General features: G+C 61.8%; 2 protein-coding genes across 3 annotated transcripts in view; both read left to right on the top strand.

Moving 5' to 3' along the window:
- The first annotated feature begins 1,535 nt into the window (after positions 1-1,535).
- SEZ6 (seizure related 6 homolog) lies at positions 1,536-16,853 on the top strand. Of its 2 annotated transcripts, none has more exons than XM_064729146.1 (17): positions 1,536-1,942; positions 9,484-10,056; positions 10,166-10,299; positions 11,144-11,336; positions 11,893-12,078; positions 12,153-12,321; positions 12,937-13,103; positions 13,187-13,381; positions 13,555-13,693; positions 13,770-13,966; positions 14,043-14,237; positions 14,317-14,508; positions 14,592-14,789; positions 14,886-14,924; positions 15,029-15,149; positions 15,227-15,329; positions 15,921-16,853. In XM_064729146.1, the coding sequence occupies exons 1-17, from the start codon at positions 1,879-1,881 to the stop codon at positions 15,951-15,953; spliced, it is 2,898 nt and encodes a 965-aa protein (XP_064585216.1). In that variant the 5' UTR covers positions 1,536-1,878; the 3' UTR covers positions 15,954-16,853. The 2 variants fall into 2 exon arrangements, with proteins under 2 accessions (XP_064585216.1, XP_064585217.1); XM_064729147.1 differs by having other exon boundaries at positions 1,537-1,942; positions 15,937-16,853.
- A 686-nt stretch (positions 16,854-17,539) lies between these two features.
- Positions 17,540-22,249, top strand: part of PHF12 (PHD finger protein 12) — a 31,636-nt gene continuing 26,926 nt past the window's right edge. The window contains exons 1-2 of the mRNA XM_064729222.1: positions 17,540-17,831; positions 18,148-18,329. Coding sequence (XP_064585292.1) covers positions 17,766-17,831; positions 18,148-18,329 — 248 coding nt within the window. The 5' untranslated portion in view covers positions 17,540-17,765. The remainder of the gene's footprint in view (positions 17,832-18,147; positions 18,330-22,249) is intronic.

Raw genomic sequence — 22,249 nt, 5'->3', positions numbered from 1 at the left:
GTGATGGGCGCTGGACTCTGCACCCACTGCACCCTTTTCATCCACTGTATGGTGGGACAGAATTTTCCCAAAATCCCACCACCCATCTATGCCAGCCTCATTTTTCACCAAGCACAAACCAGCACTTAATAAAGAATTAGGGAGCAAAGCTCTTCCCCAGGGAGCTGAGGCAAACACAGCATCTTTCTCTCCCAGCTGCAACACTGGCTCCATGCATGCTTGCCCCCATTTTCCTCCCCAGACCTCTCCATTCCCAATCCTTTGATGGCACCTGCAAAGAATTGTTTGTTTTCTGTCAAAAGCAGCAGCGGCTGAAGGCAGCCCCTCATTAGCAGTCCAGGTACATGCCTGGGGATGCATCAGGCAGATTAAAATTATTTGAATATCATAATATTAGAAACTTCAATTTGGCCTCAAAATGCTCATCTTCCGAGCCCTACCAGGGTTTTGCTGCATTAAACATTGATGGCGCTACTGGCGGATCAAAGTTTTGGGTTTAGAGCTGAAAGTGCTTTGCAGAAGAGCCGGCAGCACCCCCGGGATGAGGAGGATCCCAGGACCACTTCCAGCCCTGCTCCCACCACAGCCGTGGGGCTGGGGGCACAATGGCACAGCAGACAGTGCCATGGGGCTGGTGGCACAGCAATGCCACGGGGCTGGTGGCACAACAGACAATGCCACGGGGCTGGTGGCACTCAGCCCATGACGTGGGGCTGGCTGCTGCTCTCGGCTCCCCATGCCAAGCCGTGCCATTCTCCATGGCAGGAATGATGCAAAGCAGGACCTGGGATTAGAATTAACCCCCCAGTGGAGCGGGGTGCGTGGGCTGTGTGTGCAGCGGGGCTGGCCGGGCTGCGGGGGATCCGGCGAGGCGAAGCCATCTGGGCTTTTGGAGGGGTGAGGAGGGGGTTTTTAAACAAAGAGATTTTTTTTTTTATTTTAATATATTTTTAACACCCGCAAGAGCCGTCCATCAGCCAACATGGAGCTGCTCGGTGCCGGTGCCAGCACCATCTGCCCACTGCAGGGCTGGCTGCCCTCCGGGAGCCCGAGGCAGGGGGCTGGGGAGGGGCTCTCGGAACCCCACCACAAAGAACACCGAACCCTCTCTGTGCTGCTCCGGGTCCAGGTGTCTCTGCTTGGAGGATGATGAGCCCAGCCCTAATTTGGGCTATTTAGGGATGGGGAAGAGGAGGCTGGGGGAAGGGAGGTGGCTGTGGTGAGGGTTCTGTAGGGCGGGGAGGCAAGATATGGTGAGCTGGGCACCGAGCACCTTTCCCACAGCCCTCGGTGGCTCCCACCGCGAAGGTTTGCCGGGATTCGAGGGGGAAGGGGGGGTCAGGCGTTCCCCCTCCCCTAGCATTCATCGCCAGCTTTAGCGGGCGCCGCACTCGGAGAGTTACGGCGTGGGGGTGGGGTAGCAGGGAGGAGCCCCCCCTCTCCAGCCTGCGGGATTGGAGGGCGCCTCGCTCGGAGAGTTACGGCCGGGGGTGGGTGGGGGCAGCCCCCCCTCCATCCCTGGAATTAGCGAGCGCCCCACTTCCAGCATCACGGCCGGCCCCCCGCCCTGTGCCTGGGATTGGCGAGCTCGGAGCGTTACGGAGGGGGGGATTGAGGGGAAGGCGGGCAGAGCCCCCCCAGCTCCGCACATCCCCGGTATCACTGGGTGTGCGCCGCGCTTGGAGCATTACGGCGAGGGGGGGCTGCGAGGGAGGCGGGGAGAGCCCCCTCGGTGCTTGGATTGGCGTGCGCAGCGCTCGGAGCATTACGGGCCCCCCCCTCCGCCGTCCCCGGTATCGGCGGGCGCCGCTCGGGGCGCCGCCGCCGCCGCCGCGCCCGCAGCGGAGCTGTCCGCGGTGCTGACCGCCGCCGCCGGCCATGGGCCCGCCGCCCGCGCTGCTCCTGCCGCTCCTCGCCGCGCTGCTCCTCGCCCCGGCACACGGTAAGCGCCCGCCGACACCCCGGCTCATCCCCGCCGTGCACACCGACCGCCCCGCGCTACCGGGCGGCCCCAGCCCGCCTCCATCCCCGGCAAACTTTGCCAACTCGCGCTCGCCCCCCGGTGCGGAGGGGACGCTCCCCGTTTTCCCCCGGTGAACCGAGAATCCCCCCCTGCCCGTTATCCGCCCCTCCGGGGACGCGCACGGCGCTTTGCAGCCGGGCTGGTGCAACGCCGCCCCCGGCAGGCTCCGGCGGCAGCCCCTCTGCCGGTGTTACCGCCGCACCGGGGGCTGGGCAGGCACGGCGGACCCGCCGTCACCGAGCCCTTCGAGCCGCCCTCGGGCTGGCTGTGCCGTGAGCCGGTCCCTCCGTGCGGTCCCCCTGCCGGGTGGGGGGCACCGGGGGCGTTTGGTTCTTTCCCCCTCTTTTCCCTGTTGGGGTGACCCCTCCAGCTCCGTGAGGGACACTGGGGACACGGTGTGCTGGCTTGCCAAGGAGAGCAGCCAACACCCAGCTCGGCTCCTTGTCCCTGCCACCCGTGGGGCACAGCAGTCTCGGTGCCTCGTGGCTCCGCTGCTCCAAAAATAGGATTGGGGACCTTCCAGGGCTTGGGGAGCTCTGTCAGGGATTGGGGTGCCCCGGAGCGGCGTGGCCAGGCATGGGGCGATGGGCGGGTCGTGGTCCAGCCCCGGTGGGATGCGGGATGTGGGCACCGGCTGCAGGCAGCAGCCGTGCGGGGAGTTACATAAACTCCCATCTGGCGGCGGGGCCCAGGCGGGGAAGGGCGCCGTGGCCCTGCGCCCGCTGCTATTCCCAGCTCGCCCCGCCGCCTGGGGCTGCTGCCACAGCCTTCCTCCTTGGGGGAGGCAGAGGATGGGGACAGCAAGTGGGGCAATGCCCCGGCACCCCCATGTCCTGCCCTGCTGGGGGGCGGCAGAACTGGAATGGGGGGTCCGTGTCAGTGGGTCTGTCCTGGGAGCAGGGCGCTGAGCAGGGCAGATTTCCCCCACGGGAGGCTGGTGCTTACTGTGTCAGTTTAATGATTTCTAATGAGCAATTACCTCTAGTCAGTCCCCTAATTTCTGAATATCAATAAAGTTAATTAAACACTGCATGTGCATTTCCCAGAGTCTTAAAAGTAGGGATGCCCTGGGAGGTGCTGAGCTTTTCCCAGGACTGGGACCCATGGCATCCTGTCCACCCTGTGTCCCCTCATCATGTTCTGGGAGCTGCCTGTGTGGCTCGTGCCTCAAAGTCCCTGTCCTCCATCAGGCAGGGCTCCCAGGGGTTCCATGCAGCAGTGCCAGGCTCAGTGTCACCGTGGCCTTGACTTGGCATCGATGGGCTGGTGCATGATGGGGATGAGCTGTGGTCAGAGGGACGTGGGGTCAGGGAGTCTTGGACACCTCATCCAGGCTGGGGAGCTTTGTGATGTGGTCTGAGGGGTGGCAGTGCAGGGTCTGATCCTGCCTCTCCTGCCCCAGTTGTGGGGCACCACCAGCCCCTGGTGTCTACAGGGATCTGCCCCAGCAGCAAGTGGGGTCTGGCCCCCATGGCACTGGTGAAGCCGAGGGGAATGGTGCCAGGCACAGCTCCATCCACCCTGCCCCACTGCAGTCCTTCTCCCCAGCTCTCCAAAGCCATGGCAGGCCAGGAATTTTTTGTGGGGGTCATTTTAGCCTTGCTGGAGGGATCTCCTTGTAATTTGGGGTCCTGGCAGCCTGTGGCATTAGGAAACATCACAGGCTGTGTCAGGGGGCACAGGGCCTGGCTGTGCCCCCATGAGCTGTGCCAGAGCATCCAGCATCAGCCAGCTGCACTGTGCCCAAGGGGTGATGTATTTGGGGGGCACGGTGCCCCTGGGGGTCTCGGTGTGAGGAGGGGCTGGGGAAGGGGGCGGACGCCCGCTCCAGTAATTGCACACAGCGCGTGTGCTCGTGCCCTGCGTGCCTCCGAGGAGTTCGTCACCGCCGCGCTGCCGTGCCGCCAGGCCAGGATTATCTGGATAATGCTCTTAAGCCAGGGAGCGGGAGGGCAGGGCTGTCCCGGGGGGATGTGGGGCACAGGCTGAGCCAGGCTCCCCCAGCGCTGCCCAAGCCTGGCTGCCGCAGGGATGGCCCCTGGGTTTGCAGTGCTGGGGATGGATTCAGTGCAGGGTGCTGGGCCAGGCAGGGCTGGAGCAGAGCAGGGGGAGTGTGGGGGAAAAGGGGGCAAAAATCCTTGGGCAAGGGCATGACAAGGGCACCCCCAGGCCTGGTTTGGAGCAGCAGAGCCCCTGCATTTTTCTGTGCTGCTGGTGGGACCCTCAGGCTGGTACGGGGCTCCTGGGGCTGTCACTCCCTGCTGGGGTGGGGGCTGAGGCTGACCTGGCTGTGGGGTCCCCTGGGAGCACCAAGAGCCCCCAGGGGAGGTGGATGAAGTTGTGTCTCCAGCGGCTCTGACGGGAGAGGATAATTTCGCCTCCAATCAATTCTTTAAATGCGCACAATTGAAAGATTGCCTCTGAAAGCTGCCTATAACCAGGGAGGTAATGGATTCCCTCCAGTCGCAGGCAGGAGCTCGGGAGTGGCAGCATCCCTTCCTCCTGCTGCTGGGGACATGGGGACAACCAGAGGGCCAGCACTGCTCTCACCATGAGCAGCCTCGGGTGGGTGAAGGGGCTGCCTGCACCCCTCAGAGGCAGCTGGGGATGGCTCCATCTGCCTGGCCTGCTGCCAGCCTGCCCTGTGCTGAGACCTGGCACTGCTCATCACATCCTCCGAGGTGCCAGGGGGTCCCATTGGCCAAGGCTGGGGATCTGCTCGGCCCCCAGCCTGCGGGAGAGGCAGCGGGAGCCAGCCTGCACACTCGCTGTGCCAGTAGGAATTATTACATATATAATTTAAATGCAGTAACGAGCTGTGCTGAAGGGATCAAATATTAATCAGCTGCAAGAGCGCTGCTCTGACCCTGTGAAAATGGAGAGAGGTGCTTGAAATGCCAGATCAGCCAGTGGTGGGCGATGAGCGAGGTGATGCTTGGGCAGGGCAGGCTCTGGTTGTCCCCACATACCCTGGGGGGTGGCAGCAAGGGGCAGTGTTGGCTGTGAGATCAGCCCTGAGTGTCTTCCAGAACTGGCTGGTTCATCCTGTAGGGAAAGCAGTGCTCGGGCAGGATGTGGGGCTGGCTGAGGAGCCATGGGGGCAGCTGGAGCGCCGGCTGTGGCAGGAGCAGGCGGCGCTGGGAGGGGAGGGATGGTGCCTGCAGGACGTGTGACATGGCTGAGCAGCCCAGCGCCGAGCCCGACAAGCAGCTCTCGCTCGCCTCCCGCAACCGATTTCAATTACTGTCTCTGGCAGTGGGCGGAGGGAAGGGGAGACGGGAGCTGGGTGGGCAGCGTGGCCCTGCTCACCCTGCCTGACTCCTGCCCACGCTGGGCACGCACCCCCAGCACCCAGGGGTGCCCCGAGGGCTGGGTGCCCCTCTGCCCCCTCACAGGGGTGAGCTGTGCTGGGTCCTGGGGGAGATGAAGACCAGATCTTGCACAGAGCCCCGTGGGGGCCTGGCACCCTCATCATGGCCGGAGTGGGGTGGCACAGGGCGGGTGCTGCCCAGCAGTGGGGTATCCATCACTGGAAATACTGGAGGAGGGGCTGATTTAGGTGCTGCGAGCCCAGGGAGGGGGGACATGGCACCGCACAGCGCTCGGGTCTGAAATAGCAGCAGACACACAATTTATCACCGCTGCTGCCACGCAGGGAAATTGCTGTAGAAACCCATTAGCTCCGCAGGGAGAATGGGGAAGGGGGATTACATGGGCTGTGGGTGGCCAGGAGGGGACGAGGGCATTGTTGGCACCGTTGGGAAGGGAGGAGAGCCCCTGGGATGGGCACCCAGCTGCCCGCTGGGCACACGGGGGTGCTCCGTGTGCCAGCCGGGCTCGGCCGCCGCGATGCTCCAGGGAGCCGGTTGCGGTGATGTGACATGTGTCAGCGGGTAAATGACTGTTCAATTCAAGGAGAATTGCAAAACATACAAGGTCAAACGCTTCCCCGCCAGCGCTGCCATGAATATTAAAGCCGAGCTCCTCCGGTAGCTGCCAGGGCTGGCGGCCGCACACGCCTGCAGCGGTCCGGGCACGGGGCGGCCCCTGGGGTCCCTGCTCCAGCTGCTCCGACAGGCTCAGCTCGGCCGTGGGCATCTGGGGTCACTGGTGGTGCCAGCGTGGCCGTGGGGTGGCAGGACGTGGATGGCAGCATCGGTGCCAGCTTGCCATGCTGCGTGCCAGTGGTTTGTCTGTGGTGACAGCTGGTGGCAGAGGAGCTGGCTGCACATTCCTGCCCCTGCCTTCACCCTCACAACATCTGTGTGCCTCTGCCTGCACCCACCCACCCAGCCCTGCCTGCATCCAGACAATGCCTGAATTCCCTCACTGCCTACACCTGCCCACCCACCACCTGCACCCACCTGCATTCCCTGCCTGCTCCTGCCCACGCTGCCTTCACACCTGGGAGCAAGCCCTGCTCCCTGCCAGGGCAGGGGGCAGGTAGGGATCTGGCATCAGTGAGGTGTGTTCCCTCTCCTGTTCTTGTTGTGGAGGCTGGGGGGATAGGGTAGGGATCTGGCATCAATAAGGTGCCTTCCCTCTCCTGTTCCCATTGTGGAGGCTGAAGGTGGTTCAGGGGGCTGTGGGCCGTGGGATGGGGAGGTTGTGGGGATAGGGTTGGGATCCGGCATCAGTAAGGTGTGTTCCCTCTCCCGTTGTGGAGGCTGGGGGTGGTTCAGGGGGCTGTGGGCCGTGGCATGGGGATGCTGTGGGTGGGCGCGGGAGCGTGGTGTCGGCTGCCTGACAGCTCATTCATCACAGCTGCAGGCCCTGACCATGGGGGCAAAGCCAGATTGGATTTTAAATTAGAAAATAAACCTAGAATCTTGTGAGGCCCACCCCTTGCCCTCACCCTGTGCCCGCCTGCGCCTCCCGCTGCCCCCTCCTGCGGGTGGGGAAACTGAGGCACGGAACCTCGCTGCGATGCTCCTGGGGCCACCGAGGGCGCTGGCCTGTCCCCTCGCCGAGCCGGGCGCTGTGTTATTGCTGTCTTGGCGGGCAGCATCGATCGGGGCTCCCTGGGCGGCCGCGTGCCGCCTTATTTATTTATCGGTGACAGCAGGCGGCATCGATCCCCGATCCCCGCCGGGGCCCCGCCCGCCGCAGCCGCAGCCGGATTAGTCTCTGGCATCTCCCGGCTGCTGTTAATAAACTCCCACCCCGCAAAGCCAATGGGAGGGATTAGGAGCCCATCCTGCCTCTGACAGTGGCCAGCACGCCGAGTTACCCCACAGGTTAGGAGCTGCTGGGGGTTTGGCAGCCCCTCTGCCCACCCCGAGTTCAGCAGGGTCCCTGCTGGCTGCCAGGGCCCAGAGGGGACTGTGCTGGGTGGCCAGGCCCACGTCAGCAGTGCCTGGTCACCTTGGGGACATGGGAGGGACATAGCCGTGGCACTGGAGATAAGCTGCTTAGGGACATCTGTGGAGGTGGAGGATCTCATTCTGTGGAGTTCACGGGGCAAGGGTGGCAGCAGCTGGGCACCCCCTGCCTTCCCACGGTGTGCTGAGCATCCTGCATCCCCAGAGGGCCAAGAGTGCCGAGCATTCCCTGTGCCAAGAGCATCCTGTTGGTACCCAGAGCCCAGGGCAGTGCCTGAGCATCCTGTGGCACCCAGAGCCCCACCCAGAGCCCAGGGCAGTGCCTGAGCATCCTGTGGTACCCAGAGCCCCACACAGAGCCCTGGTGTCCCCAGGAGTGCCCAGACCAGCGTGCTCAGTGTCCAGATGGGAGCTGCTGTAGGATCCTTGCCTGGAGGCCTGGCCTTAGCCAGTGACCTCCATGGGGCCCTCTGTGCCCCCCAGCACCCCGGGCAGGTGAGATGCTGATGGACAGGAGTGTCCAGGGGGCTGGGTGGGCATCTCCAGCCCAGCCTTCACCACTCAGGGCAGTGGTGGTGGTGCAGGGCCCAGCCCTGAGCACTAATCTGCCATTAAAGCCCGACAGAGATTTTGGCGCCCTTCAGTATAAACTCATTAACTTTTATGTTCTAATAAACGGATCCCATTAAAATATAATTCTGGCCTTGCTGGGGGGCAAGCAAACCCCTTGGAGCTGGTGTGGGCAGGTGTCCCTGCTGTGCCTCTGTGCTCAGGGCATTATCACCGTCCCTGTGCTATGACAGGGGGATGCTGGGGACAAGGGGTGGGTGGCAGCGGTGTGAGGACGCCTGCCAGCACCCAGCAGCTCCCCACCACGCTGCACACCCAAGATAATGTCTCTTAATAGTCCCTTAAAAGCAGCATTCGTGGAGTAATTAATCTTCGCGGGGCCCTGCCCTGCTACGGATAGGGATAATTAGCCGGTAATTGGCAGTATCGTGTCATCAGCGCCTGTGCACGGCGGAGAGACGTGCCCACGCTGCCGTGGCCTCGGAGGGATGCTGGGTGTCACCATGGCACCCCCGTGGCCCCAGAGGGATGCTGGGTGTCACCCCCATGGCCCCAGAGGGATGCTGGGTGTCACCCTGGCTCCCCCCCTCTGCCGTGGCACTGAGCTGTGCCCAGCGAGAGGGGACGGTGCTGTGCCGGATCCAGGAGCGGGAGATGCTGGGTGACTCATTAGGGCTGATTAAATTCTTTTATTTTTGGTCTAGAGGCCGTAAGCTGCTGGGCTGGGCATGCTGAGGATTTGCTCAGGGACTAATGCCTGGCAGGGTCACGGGGCTGTGACAGGGGAATCCCTGAGGTTGTGGGTGGGAGAGGGGGGAGCATCGATGGGATAGGAGGTTCCCTGCAGCCTCACACTGCCCGGGGACAGGGACAGCCTGGCTGGGAGGAAGCTGAGCTCTCTGGCAGCATGGAGAGGGGTGCAAGTGTCCAGGCTCCTGTGACATTCCTGGTCATGGCAGTCATGGTGATCACCTGCATGTCTGCACCCTGGGAATGTGCAGACCCAGGAGAACCTTGGCACGGGATGGCCATCTCTGTGGTGAAGGATAATCTGAGATATCAGGGACACCCAGCCCCAGGGTTGTCCCCATCCAGGCTGGCTCACAGGAGGAGCGGGCACCCTTCACGGGGTACAACTGCAGATGTGCATTAATTAGCCAGGGCTTAATTGGTAGGGCTGCCCCAGTGTAGGGTGTGCTGGGGAGAAGGTGTCATAGTCCCATTGTGTATGGGTGATGCACTTGTTTGCCATCCTGGTTTTGGGGGAATATTGGGGTGCAGGGAAGCGCCAGCCCTTGGAGCAGCAGGGTTGGTCCATGGGAAGTGCTGGTCCCCAGTGCAGCACAGGTCTGTGGCACTGCACCAGCATCACTCCCCAGAGCTGCATCCACACCTGGTACAGCACAGTCCACGTCCAGGCTCTGCTCCTGGGTGCCACTGAGGGCACGGTGCTGGTCTGTGATGAACCATCACCCCCTGGTGCAGCACCAGTCCCCCGTTCCCTCTCAGTCCCCAGCACAGCATCAGTCCACAGGTTCCCCAGCATCCCCCACTCTTTCCTCCCTCCAGGCTTCAACGGGCTGGCGAGGAAGGCCGGGGAGAGCGCTGAGGTGGAGCCGACGGCGCTGCCCACAGAGCCGGCGGAGCGGGAGGCCGAGGCTCGCTTTGTGAGCACCGCGCCCACGCTCAAGATCCTCAACCACCACCCGCTGCTGGAGGACCTGCTGCACGAAGCCTTCCTCAAGAAGGACTACCTGGCCCAGGCGCCTTTCCTGCCCGCCGGGGCCGGTCCCCTCCTCCCTGGCGGTGCCCTCCAGCCGGCCCCCGGCCCCCCAGAACCCGAGCCATCCCCCCGCACCCCTGCCCTGCCCCGGCCCGCCTTCCCCACCGACCCCCTGACCACGCCAGCGGGGCGCCCCGGGCCGTGGGGGGAGGCGTGGGGGGCTGTGCCAAGCGCAGACCCCTCGTGGTCCCCATCTGGGGTGCCAGAGTCAAGCACGGCATCCCCCAGCCAGGCACCCACCACGCCCAGCACATCCCTGGCACCCCACGCCGGGGCCACTGCGGTGCCTGGCGATGAGGAGGGGACCACCACCACATCCACCATCACCACCACCACTGTCACCACGCTGCAGGGGCCAGGTGAGCGCCAGGGAGGGAGTCAGGTGGAACCAGGGTGGAGTGAGGCTAAGCTTATTCATTTTTTATAAATAATTTTTTAAAATTTATTCTGGGTTTATTCTGTCACCAGCTCCCTGCAACCGGACGCTGGCGGGTCCCGAGGGCTGGCTGGTGTCCCCAGAGCCAGCTGGTGTCCCCTATGATGGCAGCCTGGACTGCACCTACACCATCTCTGTCTACCCTGGCTATGGTGTGGAGCTCAAGGTGAGCTGAGGGCTGAGGGTGGGCCAGGGTGGGAAGTGCCTGCAGACAGGTGTGGTGTGTCCCCTCCTCTGTGCCACGGCTGTGTGTCTGCACAGAGAGCACAAACACATGGTCTTCTTCCCATTCCTGTGTCCCCAAGCCAAGAGAGCTGGCTCAGGACACTGCCTACACTCCTGGCACAGGGATGTGGGTACATGAGCTGCTGGGATGCCCCAGGATGCTCTGTGCCCACCAGCTGCTGTGCCTGGCACCCATCACAAAGAAGTGCTGTGAGATTTAATTAATGAGGCCCTAATGGAGAAGGTGTGAGCAGTGCCAGCAGGTGCCGTGCTGTGCTGCAGGACCAGGAACACCCAGCACCCATCTGCCAGGAGCAGAGGCTGACAGCAAACCCTGCTGTGCTGAGCCCTTGTGCTGCTCCCATCAGTGTCCCCATCTCTGCTGAAGCCACCACAGGGTTTGTGGAAAGCTGGTGGTGAGCCAGAGGCAGCAACTCCACCACCAGCCCTGCTCCAGCAGCCCACACTCACCAGTGCTGCTGCTGCTCCTCACCATGCAGCACGGATTAATTAGCATCATTAATAGTAAATTGCTCCGGAGGGCGAGGCTGGCTGTCTGCAAGGCTGCCAGCGTGGGCCTGGCTGTGCTGTGGTGCTCTGGCAGAGCCGGGCCCTGCTGCTCTTGGCGTGGGGAATGATTTATGGCCCTGCTAACCATGTTTGAAAGGTGCTGCCCTGCGCAGACAAGCTCCAGCGGGCTATCGACTGCAGAGAAGCCACTCAAGGGCCAGCTCTCAGCCAGGTGCCGGGTGATGCTGAGGTGGTGACACCTGTGTCCCCTGCAGGTAGAGAACATCAGCCTGGCAGAAGGGGAGACGCTGACGGTGGAGAGCGCGGGAGGGCTGGAGCCCAACCTGCTGGCCAACGAGTCCTTCCTGCTGCGGGGCCAGGTCATCCGCAGCCCAGCCAACCTCCTCACCCTCCGCTTCCAGAGCCCCCGGCCCCCCAGCCCCGGCTCCTACCACTTCCATTACCAAGGTATGGGGCTCAGAACCCTCTGTACCCTCTGGGAGCTTCCCTGCCAGCGTGGTGCTAATTTGAATTGTGGTGATGCGCCAGGAGTTTATTTGAGTTTTAAGCAGGCACTGATTAGGTGAGTGTCACGATCCGTCCTTACGAACAGGTTTCGTGATGGTTCGTGGATTGATCTCAGGGTGCGAAAAGAACCGACACAGCACAGGGGATTCACAGTGATAATCAAAACAAATGCACCTTTATTGAATGACCACAGCGAAATGTGGTCATTAAGGGAGAGAAAAGATAGAGAAAGAGAGAGAAAAGAGAGAGAGAGAAAGAGGGGGATATAGCTACCAAACGTAGAGACGACAGGCTCTCACAGTGAGGAACGCTCATGGAGAGCTAATTGGCCTGAGCAGTTATGGATTCATTGAGCATAATTCTCAGCATCCATAAGCTCTGTATCACTCGAGCCCTGCCACACCCAGGCATTTCCAGGGCTCTGGGGAGGCAGTTTTTGGGTTCTGGTGGGTGTCCATCACTCCTCAACCTTGCTAACAACACTGCCTGCCCCCAGCCTACCTGCTGAGCTGCCCCTTCCCGGCACGGCCGGCTTTCGGCGAGGTCTCGGTGAGCAGCCTGCACCCCGGTGGGGATGCCCGTTTCCGCTGCTCCACGGGATACCAGCTGCAGGGCGCCCGCCGGCTCGTGTGCCGCAACGCCACCCGCCCTTTCTGGAGTGCCCGTGAGCCCGTCTGCCTCGGTGAGCACCAGCAGCTTGGGGACACAGGGCAGCTGGCGTGGCACTGCCACCCACTGACGGCGCCTCTCCCGCAGCGGCGTGTGGCGGGGTGGTGCGGAACGCCACCGTGGGACGCATTGTGTCACCCGGCTTTCCCGGGAACTACAGCAACAACCTGACGTGCCACTGGCTGCTGGAAGCGCCGGACGGGCACCGCCTGCACCTCCACTTTGAGAAGGTGTCGCTGGCAGAGGATGATGACAGGTTTGGCTCAAATTGGGGGGCAGGGATCTGAGGGCACCCTGGGACAGCTCTTCATGGGGCTGTGTTAAAAGGATGAGTGCTCTTGGCAATATCCAAGGATGGGTGCCATTGGCCATATCCAAGGATGGGATCTGCCATGGATGGGTGTAGCTTGCCATGGCTAAGTGTGACTACCTTTGGCCATTGGCCATGGTCAAGGACAGGTGTGGCGGCCTTTGACCATTGGGCATGGTCAAGGATGGGATCTGCCATGTATGGGTGCCATTAGTCGTATTTAAGGAATGGGTGTTTCTCACCAAGGCCAAGTGTGGCTACCTTTGGCCATTGTCAAGGACAGGCGCTGTTGGCCATATCCAAGGATGGGATCTGCCATGGTTGGGTGCCGTTAGTCATATTTAAGGATGGGTGCTGCTCGCCATGGCCAAGTGTGGCTACCTTTGGCCATTGGCCATGGTCAAGGATAAGTTTTGTTGGCCATATCCAAGGAAGATAACCTCTGGCCATGCCCAATGATGGTGCTGTTGGAAATGGCTGGGGTTAAAGGCTACCATCCATGCCCAAGCATGCTGTTGGCCATGGCCAGCAGTGCACCCTGCCCTTGTCATGCCTTGGCAGGCTCATCATTCGCAACGGCAACAACGTGGAGGCCCCGCCGGTGTACGACTCCTACGAGGTGGAGTACCTGCCCATCGAGGGGCTGCTCAGCACCGGCCGCCACTTCTTCGTCGAGCTCACCACCGACAGCAGCGGGGCCGCGGCGGGCATGGCGCTGCGCTATGAGGGTATGGGGCCAAGGGAGCAGCAGGTGACCCCAATATCCCTGTGCCCACCTGGCCCCCGCAGACCTTTGCCCCTGTGCCCGCAGCCTTCGAGCAGGGGCATTGCTATGAGCCCTATGTCAAGTATGGGAACTTCACGGCCAGCGATCCCCGGTACCCCGTGGGCACCACGGTGGAGTTCAGCTGCGACCCTGGCTACACGCTGGAGCAGGGCTCCACCATCATTGAGTGTGTGGACCCCAATGACCCACAGTGGAATGAGACAGAGCCAGCGTGCCGTGGTGGGTGCTGGTGCTGGAGGGTGCCAGGGGGTGGTTTGGATGGGGCTTGAGGGATACTGCAGCCACCATGCTGTTGAGTGTGATGGAGCTGAGGGACATAGTGGGTGCTGGGTGTGGGATGCTGGAGTGGGTGGGTGCCCCATGGCAGTGCCAAGCCTGGCGTGTGCCCACAGCGGTGTGCAGCGGGGAGCTGACAGACACAGCTGGAGTGGTGCTGTCACCCAACTGGCCAGAGGCGTACGGCAAAGGCCAGGACTGCATCTGGGGGCTGCACGTGGAGGAGGACAAGCGCATCATGCTGGACGTCCGTGTGTGAGTGCTGGGATGGGATGGGATGGTGGGATGGTGGATCTGTGCCCTCCCTGCCCTCACGGCCCCACTGCCCCAGGCTGCGGCTGGGCTCGGGGGACATGCTGACCTTCTACGACGGGGACGACCTGACGGCGCGCATCCTGGGCCAGTACACGGGCGCCCGCGGCCGCTTCAAGCTCTACGCGTCCACCGCCGATGTCACCGTGCAGTTCCAGTCTGACCCCGGGGCCGGGGCCTTTGCCTACCGGCAGGGCTTTGTCATCCACTTCTCCGGTGAGGCCCATGGTGGGACAGCGCCCCTGGTGTCCGCAGTGTCCCCACTGCCCTGCTCAGCCTTCCGTGCCCACAGAGGTTCCCCGTAACGACACCTGCCCTGAGCTGCCGGACATTGCCAATGGCTGGAAGACGTCCTCACAGCCAGAGCTTCTCCATGGCACTGTGGTCACATTCCACTGCTACCCCGGCTTCCAGCTGACTGGCACTGACCTCCTGATGTGCCACTGGGACCTGACGTGGAGCGGTGACCTGCCCTCCTGCGAGCGGGGTGAGTGGTGCCCACCAGTGACCCCCTGCCCTGCTGCTCATCCCCATCCACCATCACCACTGGTCACTCCTGCCTGCAGTGACAACCTGCCGGGACCCTGGCGATGCTGAGCACAGCCGCAGGGTGGTCTCCAACCCCAAATTCCCGGTGGGAGCCACCGTGCAGTACGTCTGTGACAAGGGCTACGTCCTGGCGGGCGCCGGGACCCTCACCTGCCACGACCGCGCCGCGGGGGGACCCAAGTGGAGTGACCGCCTCCCCAAGTGCATCCGTGAGTTGGGCGTCCCCTCCTCGGGCGTATCCCCCGAGCCATCCGATGGTGAGCACTGACGCCACCGTCCCACTGCCTCGCAGCCGAGACCTACGAGCCCTGCCACAACCCCGGCGTGCCGGCGGGCGGGCGGCAGAGCCCGGAGCGGCGGCTGTACCCGGCGGGAGCCACGCTGCACTTCTCCTGCACGGCCGGCCGGGCGCTGCTGGGCGAGAGCAGCCTGCGCTGCCTGCCCGGGCACCCCTCACGCTGGAGCGGCTCCCCTCCCATCTGCAAGGCGGGTGAGACGAGCCCTTCCCACCCCAGCACCCCGCCGGTTCCGCTCAGCGCCCCACTTCTCACCCCTGCTGTTGGTTTCTTTCTTCCACCTCCTCCAGCCTCCTACGATGAGTTTTATAGCAACCGCAACCTGGATGGTAAGGGCGAGGGTGTTTTGGGGTGCCGGAGCGCTGAGGGGCACCCGGGGGGCGGCAGATGTGGGGTGTCCCCTGGGTGAGCCCCGATTCTCCCTCCCGCACAGCTGTGGCCAAGGCTGTGCCCTCGGGGACGACGCTGGAGGGCACCAACGTGGCCATCGCTGTCTTCCTGCCCGTGCTGGTGGTGGCCCTGCTCATCGGGGGCATTTATCTCTACTTCTCCAAGTGAGTGGCCCCCCGTGACCCCCTGGGGCCCCATGCGCAGTCCCCCAGTGCCCACTGCAGCTGCCCTTTCCCCACAGGCTCCAGGGGAAGCCAGCCCTGCAGCTGCCCCTGGCTGGCTCCCACCCCTACGACCACATCACCGTGGAGTCGGCTTTTGACAATCCCACCTATGAGACAGGAGTAAGTACCGGCCCCCACACCCCCCATGTGGGGCTGGGCACGCTGGGGACCCTGCACTGCATGGGCCACCTGTGCCAGGGGCTGGGACAGGTGTGGCATGGGATCATGTGTTCCATTAGACAGGACATCCATCCAGGAAAACACAGGGAATGGGACATGCACACAGAGACCACCCATGGGATGATGGATCTATCCAGGGGCTGTTCAGGGATGGACATCCAGTTAGGGACCATGCACGGGATGGAACATCGATCCAGGGACCACATGTGGGGTGGGATATCCCTCTAGGCACCACACATTACTCCAGAAACCATCTAGGGACCATTCACACCCTCTGGGATATCCATCCAGGCACCACACATTAGTTCAGAAATGAACTAATCAATCAATCCAGCGACCACACACACTCTCTGGGATATCCACCCAAGGACCATGGACAGAATGGACACTGATCCAGAACCCGTGTTTTGGATGGGAAACGCATCCCCAGGGCTCTCTGTAGTCTGGGATGTGCCCCCAGCTCCTTATGGGATGGGAGATGCCCTATCCCTGTCCCGGGCACCCCGTTGCACTGTGTCCAACCCCTTGCAGTCTGTTTTCTTTGCAGGACACGAGGGAATATGAGGTGTCCATCTAGGTGTGGGCAGCGTGGAGCAGGGCGCTGCAGCCACCCCTCCCCTCCGTGCCCGCCGGCCCCGGCACGGGCTGGGAGCACCTCTCCCAAGGAGACTCAAGCCGAGCGCTTGGCAGGACCCACCTGGGCACCGGCCACTCCCCTGCCACCCCCGACCCACCCGGACCCCCGAGGGCTCTGCCCGAGCCCCACTGTCACCCAGCCCCCCGCTCCGGGCTCATGAGAGGCTGAGCCAGCGAGGGTCCCCGGACCCCATCCTGTCCCCCGGCCCCTGAGCCAGTCAGGGTCCCCGGACCCCATCCCGCCCCCCGGCCCCTGAGCCAGCCAGGGTCCCCGGACCCCACCCTGCCCATCGGTCCCCCCAGCGGGAAAACAGCAGCCCCCGCAGTCCCCGCGACGGAGGAGTGACACAGGCAGGGGGAGCAGCGCTGTGGGGACCCCCAGGTAAGGACAGGGCTCCCCGGGGCTGCAGCGGGGAGGGGACAAAGCCCCGGGGGTGGGCGAGGGGCTTGGGTGGCCATGTGGGTGCCCCCCCCGCCCTCGCCCCCCACCCAGCACAGGGCTGGTCCCCCCCGTGTCTCCCACCGCCGCCACGCAGGGACGTGTCCCTCCCCTGTCCCCAGCATGCTGCGTGTCCCCCCGGCCCCCGCTTGCTTCGCCCTCACCGGGGGGGGGTCCCTTCCGCCACCAGCGTGTCCCCCCCGCGCGTCCCGGCACCGCAGAGTGACGGGGTGGGCAGGGGCACCGGGCATGGCTGTGCCCCCTCCCACCGCCGCGTCCCGCCCGGGCTGGTGACCCCGGCCACCGCCGCCCCCTCGATCTGGAGGGGACACCGCCCCCCTCCCCATCTTTTGGTTGTTTCATTAATAAAAACTGGTGTTTTAGAAGAAGCGATGGCGTCTTCCTCAGCGGGGCCGGGCGGCTTGGAACGGGGATACACCCACACACACACACCCCCGAGCGCGGGCCCTGAGCCCACCTCACCGCCACCCCGCTGATATCCCGATCCCCCCCGCCCGCCTCTCCCGTGCTCTCCGGGGGTGCACTGCCGCTTTAAAAGGCGTGGCCTGTGCCGGGGTGACGTCACAATCAGAGACCACGCCCCCACCACCCCGGCGCGCCGCGTGCAGAGTGCCCCCTGCCGACGCCCGCGTGTCCCGCCGCCCCGTCCTGCGCCGTTACGTCACTGACGTCCCCGCCGCCCCGCCCGCTCGCTGGAACGTGACCGCCGCCACGCGCCTGCGCGAGAAGAGGGCGGAGAAGGGGCGTGGCGGGGCGGGGTCGCGCGGGCAGGCGCTCCGCGCACGCGCAGTGGCTCCGCGTGCGTCCCGCCGTCCCCTCCCCGCCGCCGCCGCCGCCGCCGCCGCGCCAGGTCCGCGCGCGGGAGGCGGCTCGGGGCGCGCATGCGCGCGGGGCGGGCGGGGCGGGGGCGCGGAGTGCGCGTGCGCGCGGGGCCCGGAGCGTCGGCGCCGCCTGTGCGCGGGGCGTGCGCGGTGCGTGAGCGGCCGCGGCGGGCGCGGGGCCGCCGCCCCCTCCCTCCCTCACCCACCCACCCCCTGCGCGGCAATGGCAGCGGGCGTCGGGCCCCCCGCGGCCGCCCCCGGGCACGGCTGGAGGAGGAGGAGGACGACGCGCAAGCCGCAGCGGCCCGTGGGATAGGCCCCGCCGCCCGCCCGCCCCCGCCGCGCCGCGCCCCCCCCCTGCCGCCTCGACGCGGAGCCGCCGCTGAGGGGCCGCCGCACGTCCCCGCCTCGCTCCCTCTCGCCGGGGGGGGCTCTCGGGGCCGCTCCTGGGCTGGATGAATGTGGGAGAAGATGGAGACCAAGACGATCGTCTACGACCTGGACACCTCCGGGGGGCTGATGGAGGTGAGGCCCGGGACGCGGCGGGGGGGTCGGACCGGGGGGGCAGCGGGGCTGCAAGATGGCGAGGGAACCCCCCCAGCCCGGAGCCCCGTGGCCTTACAAGGAAATGCGGAGGGACGGAGGCAGCGCGCCCGGCCCCCGGAGAGGCCCTGCCGGACACGGGGCGGGCGGGGCGGGCTCGGCCGGGGCTCTGTCCCCCCCCGATCCCCTCCCGGAGGGCCCAGGGCCGCTGTCCCCCCGGCGGGCACGGGGAGAAGGGCGCTGGGTCAGGGTCCGTGCAGCCCCTCAGAGCCCGCTCTGTCTGTGTGTGCATGTGCAGCAAATCCAGGCCCTCCTGGCTCCCCCCAAGAGCGAAGATGGGGAGAAGAAGAGCAGGAGGCCCGAGAAGGAGCCCAGGCGAAGTGGCAGGGCCACTAACCACGATAGCTGCGATAGCTGCAAGGAAGGAGGGGATCTGCTGTGCTGCGATCACTGCCCCGCCGCTTTCCACCTCCAGTGCTGGTAAGGCTTGGCGCTCTCTCCCTCCGGATCTGCCCAGAGCACCTTCCCTCCGGCCTCTCCCGCTTCCCGTTAGGTCCCGGGGAGGGGGGGGACGCGGGGCCGGCTGGAGCAGACAGGAACAAAAAGGAGGTGCAAACCCCGCTTGGGTCCATCCCTCCTTAGGCTAATCCACGGCGGCCGAGGTGAACCCTCCCCTGGCTGCTTTCTGGAGGGTTGGGGGTCCTCCCTCCTCCTTTCTTTTTGTGCTGAGCAGCGGGCGAGAGGCCTGGAGGAGGAGCGAGGCCGCTGGCTGCGCGGCCTGGCTGCCTTGGTGCTGCCCCTGCCCGGCCTTTCGCCCTCCCCAGCGGGAAACTTCCCCACCTCACCCCTCTGCAAGGGTGCCTGGCTTGCGGGGAACCCTCCGGAGGGCCCTGGCTGGAGAGGGGGAAGCCCTGGTGGCGTCTCCGCACCAGGCCTGACGTTCCCAGCGCTTCCGTGCTGCTGCAGCTGCTGGGAATAATGGAGGTTGCTGTCTCTGTGTCTCCCTGCCTCACTGTTTACAATATGGCGACCTTCCTTTAAATTATATTTTTATTCTCAGCGCCATTTTGGCTGCATATATGACTTCCAAACCCTCGCAACGCTCCCCACAGTATCTCAAACGTGAAAATACCTTCCCCGTGGAAATCCAGGCCTTCAGACTTTAACGTTGGCCGGGTTTATTCCTTTCCCTCCTTTTTTCCCTTCCTCCTTGCTCTTCCGACCTGCTTGTCTCATCCGTGGGGGTGTCTGCCGTGAGCCGGGGGGCTGCCGGGCGCTCTTTGCTGGGAGTTGTGTGGCTTTGTTGATGAAGGCAGAGCTTTCTGCATGCGGATCTGGCTGCCGGCTGGGAACCGAGGTGCGTGTGGAAGCGGTGGCAGAGCTCGAGGTGCTGGAGGCTGCAGCAGGATGGGCTCTTGCTGCCTTCCCTCGCAGCTTCCCAAGCTCTCCCGGCACAAAGCGACACCACGCCAAAAGCAGCGCCTCCTCAACTTTCCGCCCCAAAGTTTTTTCCTTTTTCTGCACCCGGAGCTTGGATGCATCCTGAAATCCCCCCTTCCAACAGTTGACACAGGCGGGCGGTTTGTGTTAAATTAGCACAGCCAGAGTGGATAATGGAGTGGAGGAGGGAGCGGGGCAAGTCAAACAGCTGGAGCTTGGGAGTACAGAGTATTCTTCCTTAGGGGAGATTTTTTAACCACATTCCTTTCTCTCTTTCATGCTTTGGAGCTTTGTTTGCCACCCTGTTACAGCTGTCTCCTCTGCGCTTTTTTTTTTCCCTCCCTCTGTTGTTTGTTTTTTTTTTCTTTGCTTTTTTCTGATTTTCATTTGCTCGCTGGCTATTCTGCATTTCTATGCTAATTGAGGGTCTCAGAACACTTATTAAACTGGCTGCTGATAGCAGGGGAGCTGGGTGTGCGGTCACAGTTCTGTAGGGAGTGTCCCGTTAGCAGCGTGTAGCCAGGCAAACCCGACAATGCTGTAGCATGCAGCCATGACATCATCCCTCCTACCCTGAGGAAGTGCTACTGGTGGTGGTAGTGCAGATCCTCTAATATTTACTAGCAGGATAGTAATTATCATTATTTTGCATCCAGTGTCCTTGATGAGCTTTAATTTAAGGGTGGTTTTTTTCCTTCTGCCGGGCGTTGTTGCTTTCGGGTGCATCCTGAGCGTTCTCCTAGCGAGGATAGAACTTCACATTTTGGAATGGAAGAGCTGTGCCTAAGGCTGCAGAGTTAACTCTGAATCTTAGTTAAGTCTGACCATAAATGAGACCACTTTGTGCATGCCTAAATTTCATGGCTTAATTTGGTGATGTTTTTGTAGTTAGCGAGTGGGAAACAACCGGGTAAATCAGATACCTGTAAAGCTTTAGCTGTGCCTGAGTTAGTTGCATTATAATTGTATAAGAATTTATGTAAAAATATTATAGAAAAATATGTGTATCTTCAAGTAGTCACTTTTCAGAACAGAAATGAAAGAGCAATTCTAAATACTCTCTTTCACCCCATTTGTTGCCTCTTCTGGGGTTTCTCAAACGATCCCTTTGACAGCAGCCCAGACCCTGCTGTGGGAGGTGGCACAGTGTGGAAAGGCTTTGTCTGAAGGCCTCCAGCTTGGGCCTGTTCTGCCTCCTTCCTCCTGGACCTTTGTTGGACCTTTGGCTGTGGCCTTCAGGTGACCTAGGTTGTCTCAAAGGGATGCTCAGGTTTTGTTTTCATGTGTCTTCCCATTACCTCCTGCATTTTGCTGGAAGTAAACTTCCGTTATGGGTATAAACTTAGGCATAAAGGCAGCACTTGCAACTTCCTTTCTGCCTCCTTTTTTTATTTAAAGAATGGTAGCTGTAATGCAAGACTTGGTTTGAGTCACTTGAATAGCACTGCTGGAGCACTCTGATTTGTGTTGACAGCTTACCTGTTCTCTGAATATTTATTATGAGCTTTAGTACCAGATTGAATTTATTATCAATACAGCATAACAAAAAATGTAGCTTTTAATTGGTCTAGGGTTTGTGATCAGTTGATTACAGCTGTAATCAGCTCCCATACAGCTGTATGGGAGGGGCTATATTATAAAAGGAAAGGATTTTCAGGGGTGTGATTGGCACAAGTCATGCTGTCAGCTGGAAACAAACCCAGCTCAGCTTCCCAGGAACTCGTGTTGCTCCTTCCTGTATAGAGAAGGTTCTTCTGTATCAAGTTGTTTAAGCCTGTGGTGAGGAAGCTGGCTTTGCTAGGTGTGTGACCCTCAAACTTCAGCAGTTTGCCTTAACTTCAGTTTAGCACTTAAACCCGTTGTCCTCTGTGGAAAACAGAAGGCACTTGGCCAAAGATCCCAGAACTTTGAGAGTCTGATAGTGTTACACATCTGAGGCGGTAAATAACAAGTTTTGTTGGTACACTGTGGCACAACTGCTCTCCTGAATTAACGTGGGTGGAAGTGACTTCCCAAGTCTTCTGTTGGGGTGTCAGCTTTTCCCACAACTCCATTTTGGAGTCACTAGTTCAGTGTGAAGCTGCTATGGGTGCTCTGAGAGGCCAAAAGATTCCAGCCTGGCTGCAGATAAACTGGCCTGGTGGGAGGGATACAGGGAAGTGTGAAATCCCTGCCAGATACTTAGTTTCAACATACTTGGATTAATATCACGGTCAGGTGACTCTCCTCAGGTTTGAATCTACAGAGAGAGGTTTTTTGTCTCTACTAATTCTTGAAAGAAGGACGTGGGATTTTTGGCTCTGAAGTTGGTGTCTGGTTCTGCTGTTTGCCCACAATCTGCTGCTTTGGGTAACAGTGCAGAGTGCATTTCCATCCTGATGTTCTGCCTTAGCCCAGGCCCCCAGGGACAGTGCATACTCCTTCTTTACATGATTGAAAACCAATTTTCCAGTGCTACTTCTATTCTTTCCCATTTATATCCTCCTCCTGGCAATGTGATTGTTAGAATTCCCTGTGTTTTCTTGAGCTTGTAGTAAACTTGATTCACATTGAAGCGGGTTTGCAAAGTGACTGATGTTGCAAATTCATTACGAAGGATTAGAAAGATCCCCGGGAGAGGAAAAGTTTAGTTAACAAGCTGGGGGAGGGGAGTGACAACAGGAGGGAGAACCAGCACAGAACAGTTTTGTGTTTGTTTTTTTTCTCTCTCTTTTTGTTTTTTTTTTTTTTAAGTCTCCCTGCCCAAGTTTCTGGTTGGAGGAGCCCAAAAGCACAAACCTCGCTGAATGCTGCGGTTCAAGTCCCTCTTGTACAATCTCATGCCGCTGGCTGTGCAGCTCTGCTGGCATGGCAGAGTGACCTCAGTCCCTTAAAGCTGACCAGTTATGTAAACGACAGTGCCAGTTCTGTGGCCCTGCTCAGCAAAAAGGTTCCTCGGAGCTGGGCTTCCTCACTGCTGT

This window comes from Zonotrichia leucophrys, chromosome 19 (genome assembly GCF_028769735.1).
Source record: "Zonotrichia leucophrys gambelii isolate GWCS_2022_RI chromosome 19, RI_Zleu_2.0, whole genome shotgun sequence".
Classification (NCBI taxonomy): Eukaryota; Metazoa; Chordata; class Aves; order Passeriformes; family Passerellidae; genus Zonotrichia; species Zonotrichia leucophrys.
Note: the sequence above shows the minus strand (reverse complement) of the source record. Positions and strands in the feature narration are given on the sequence as shown.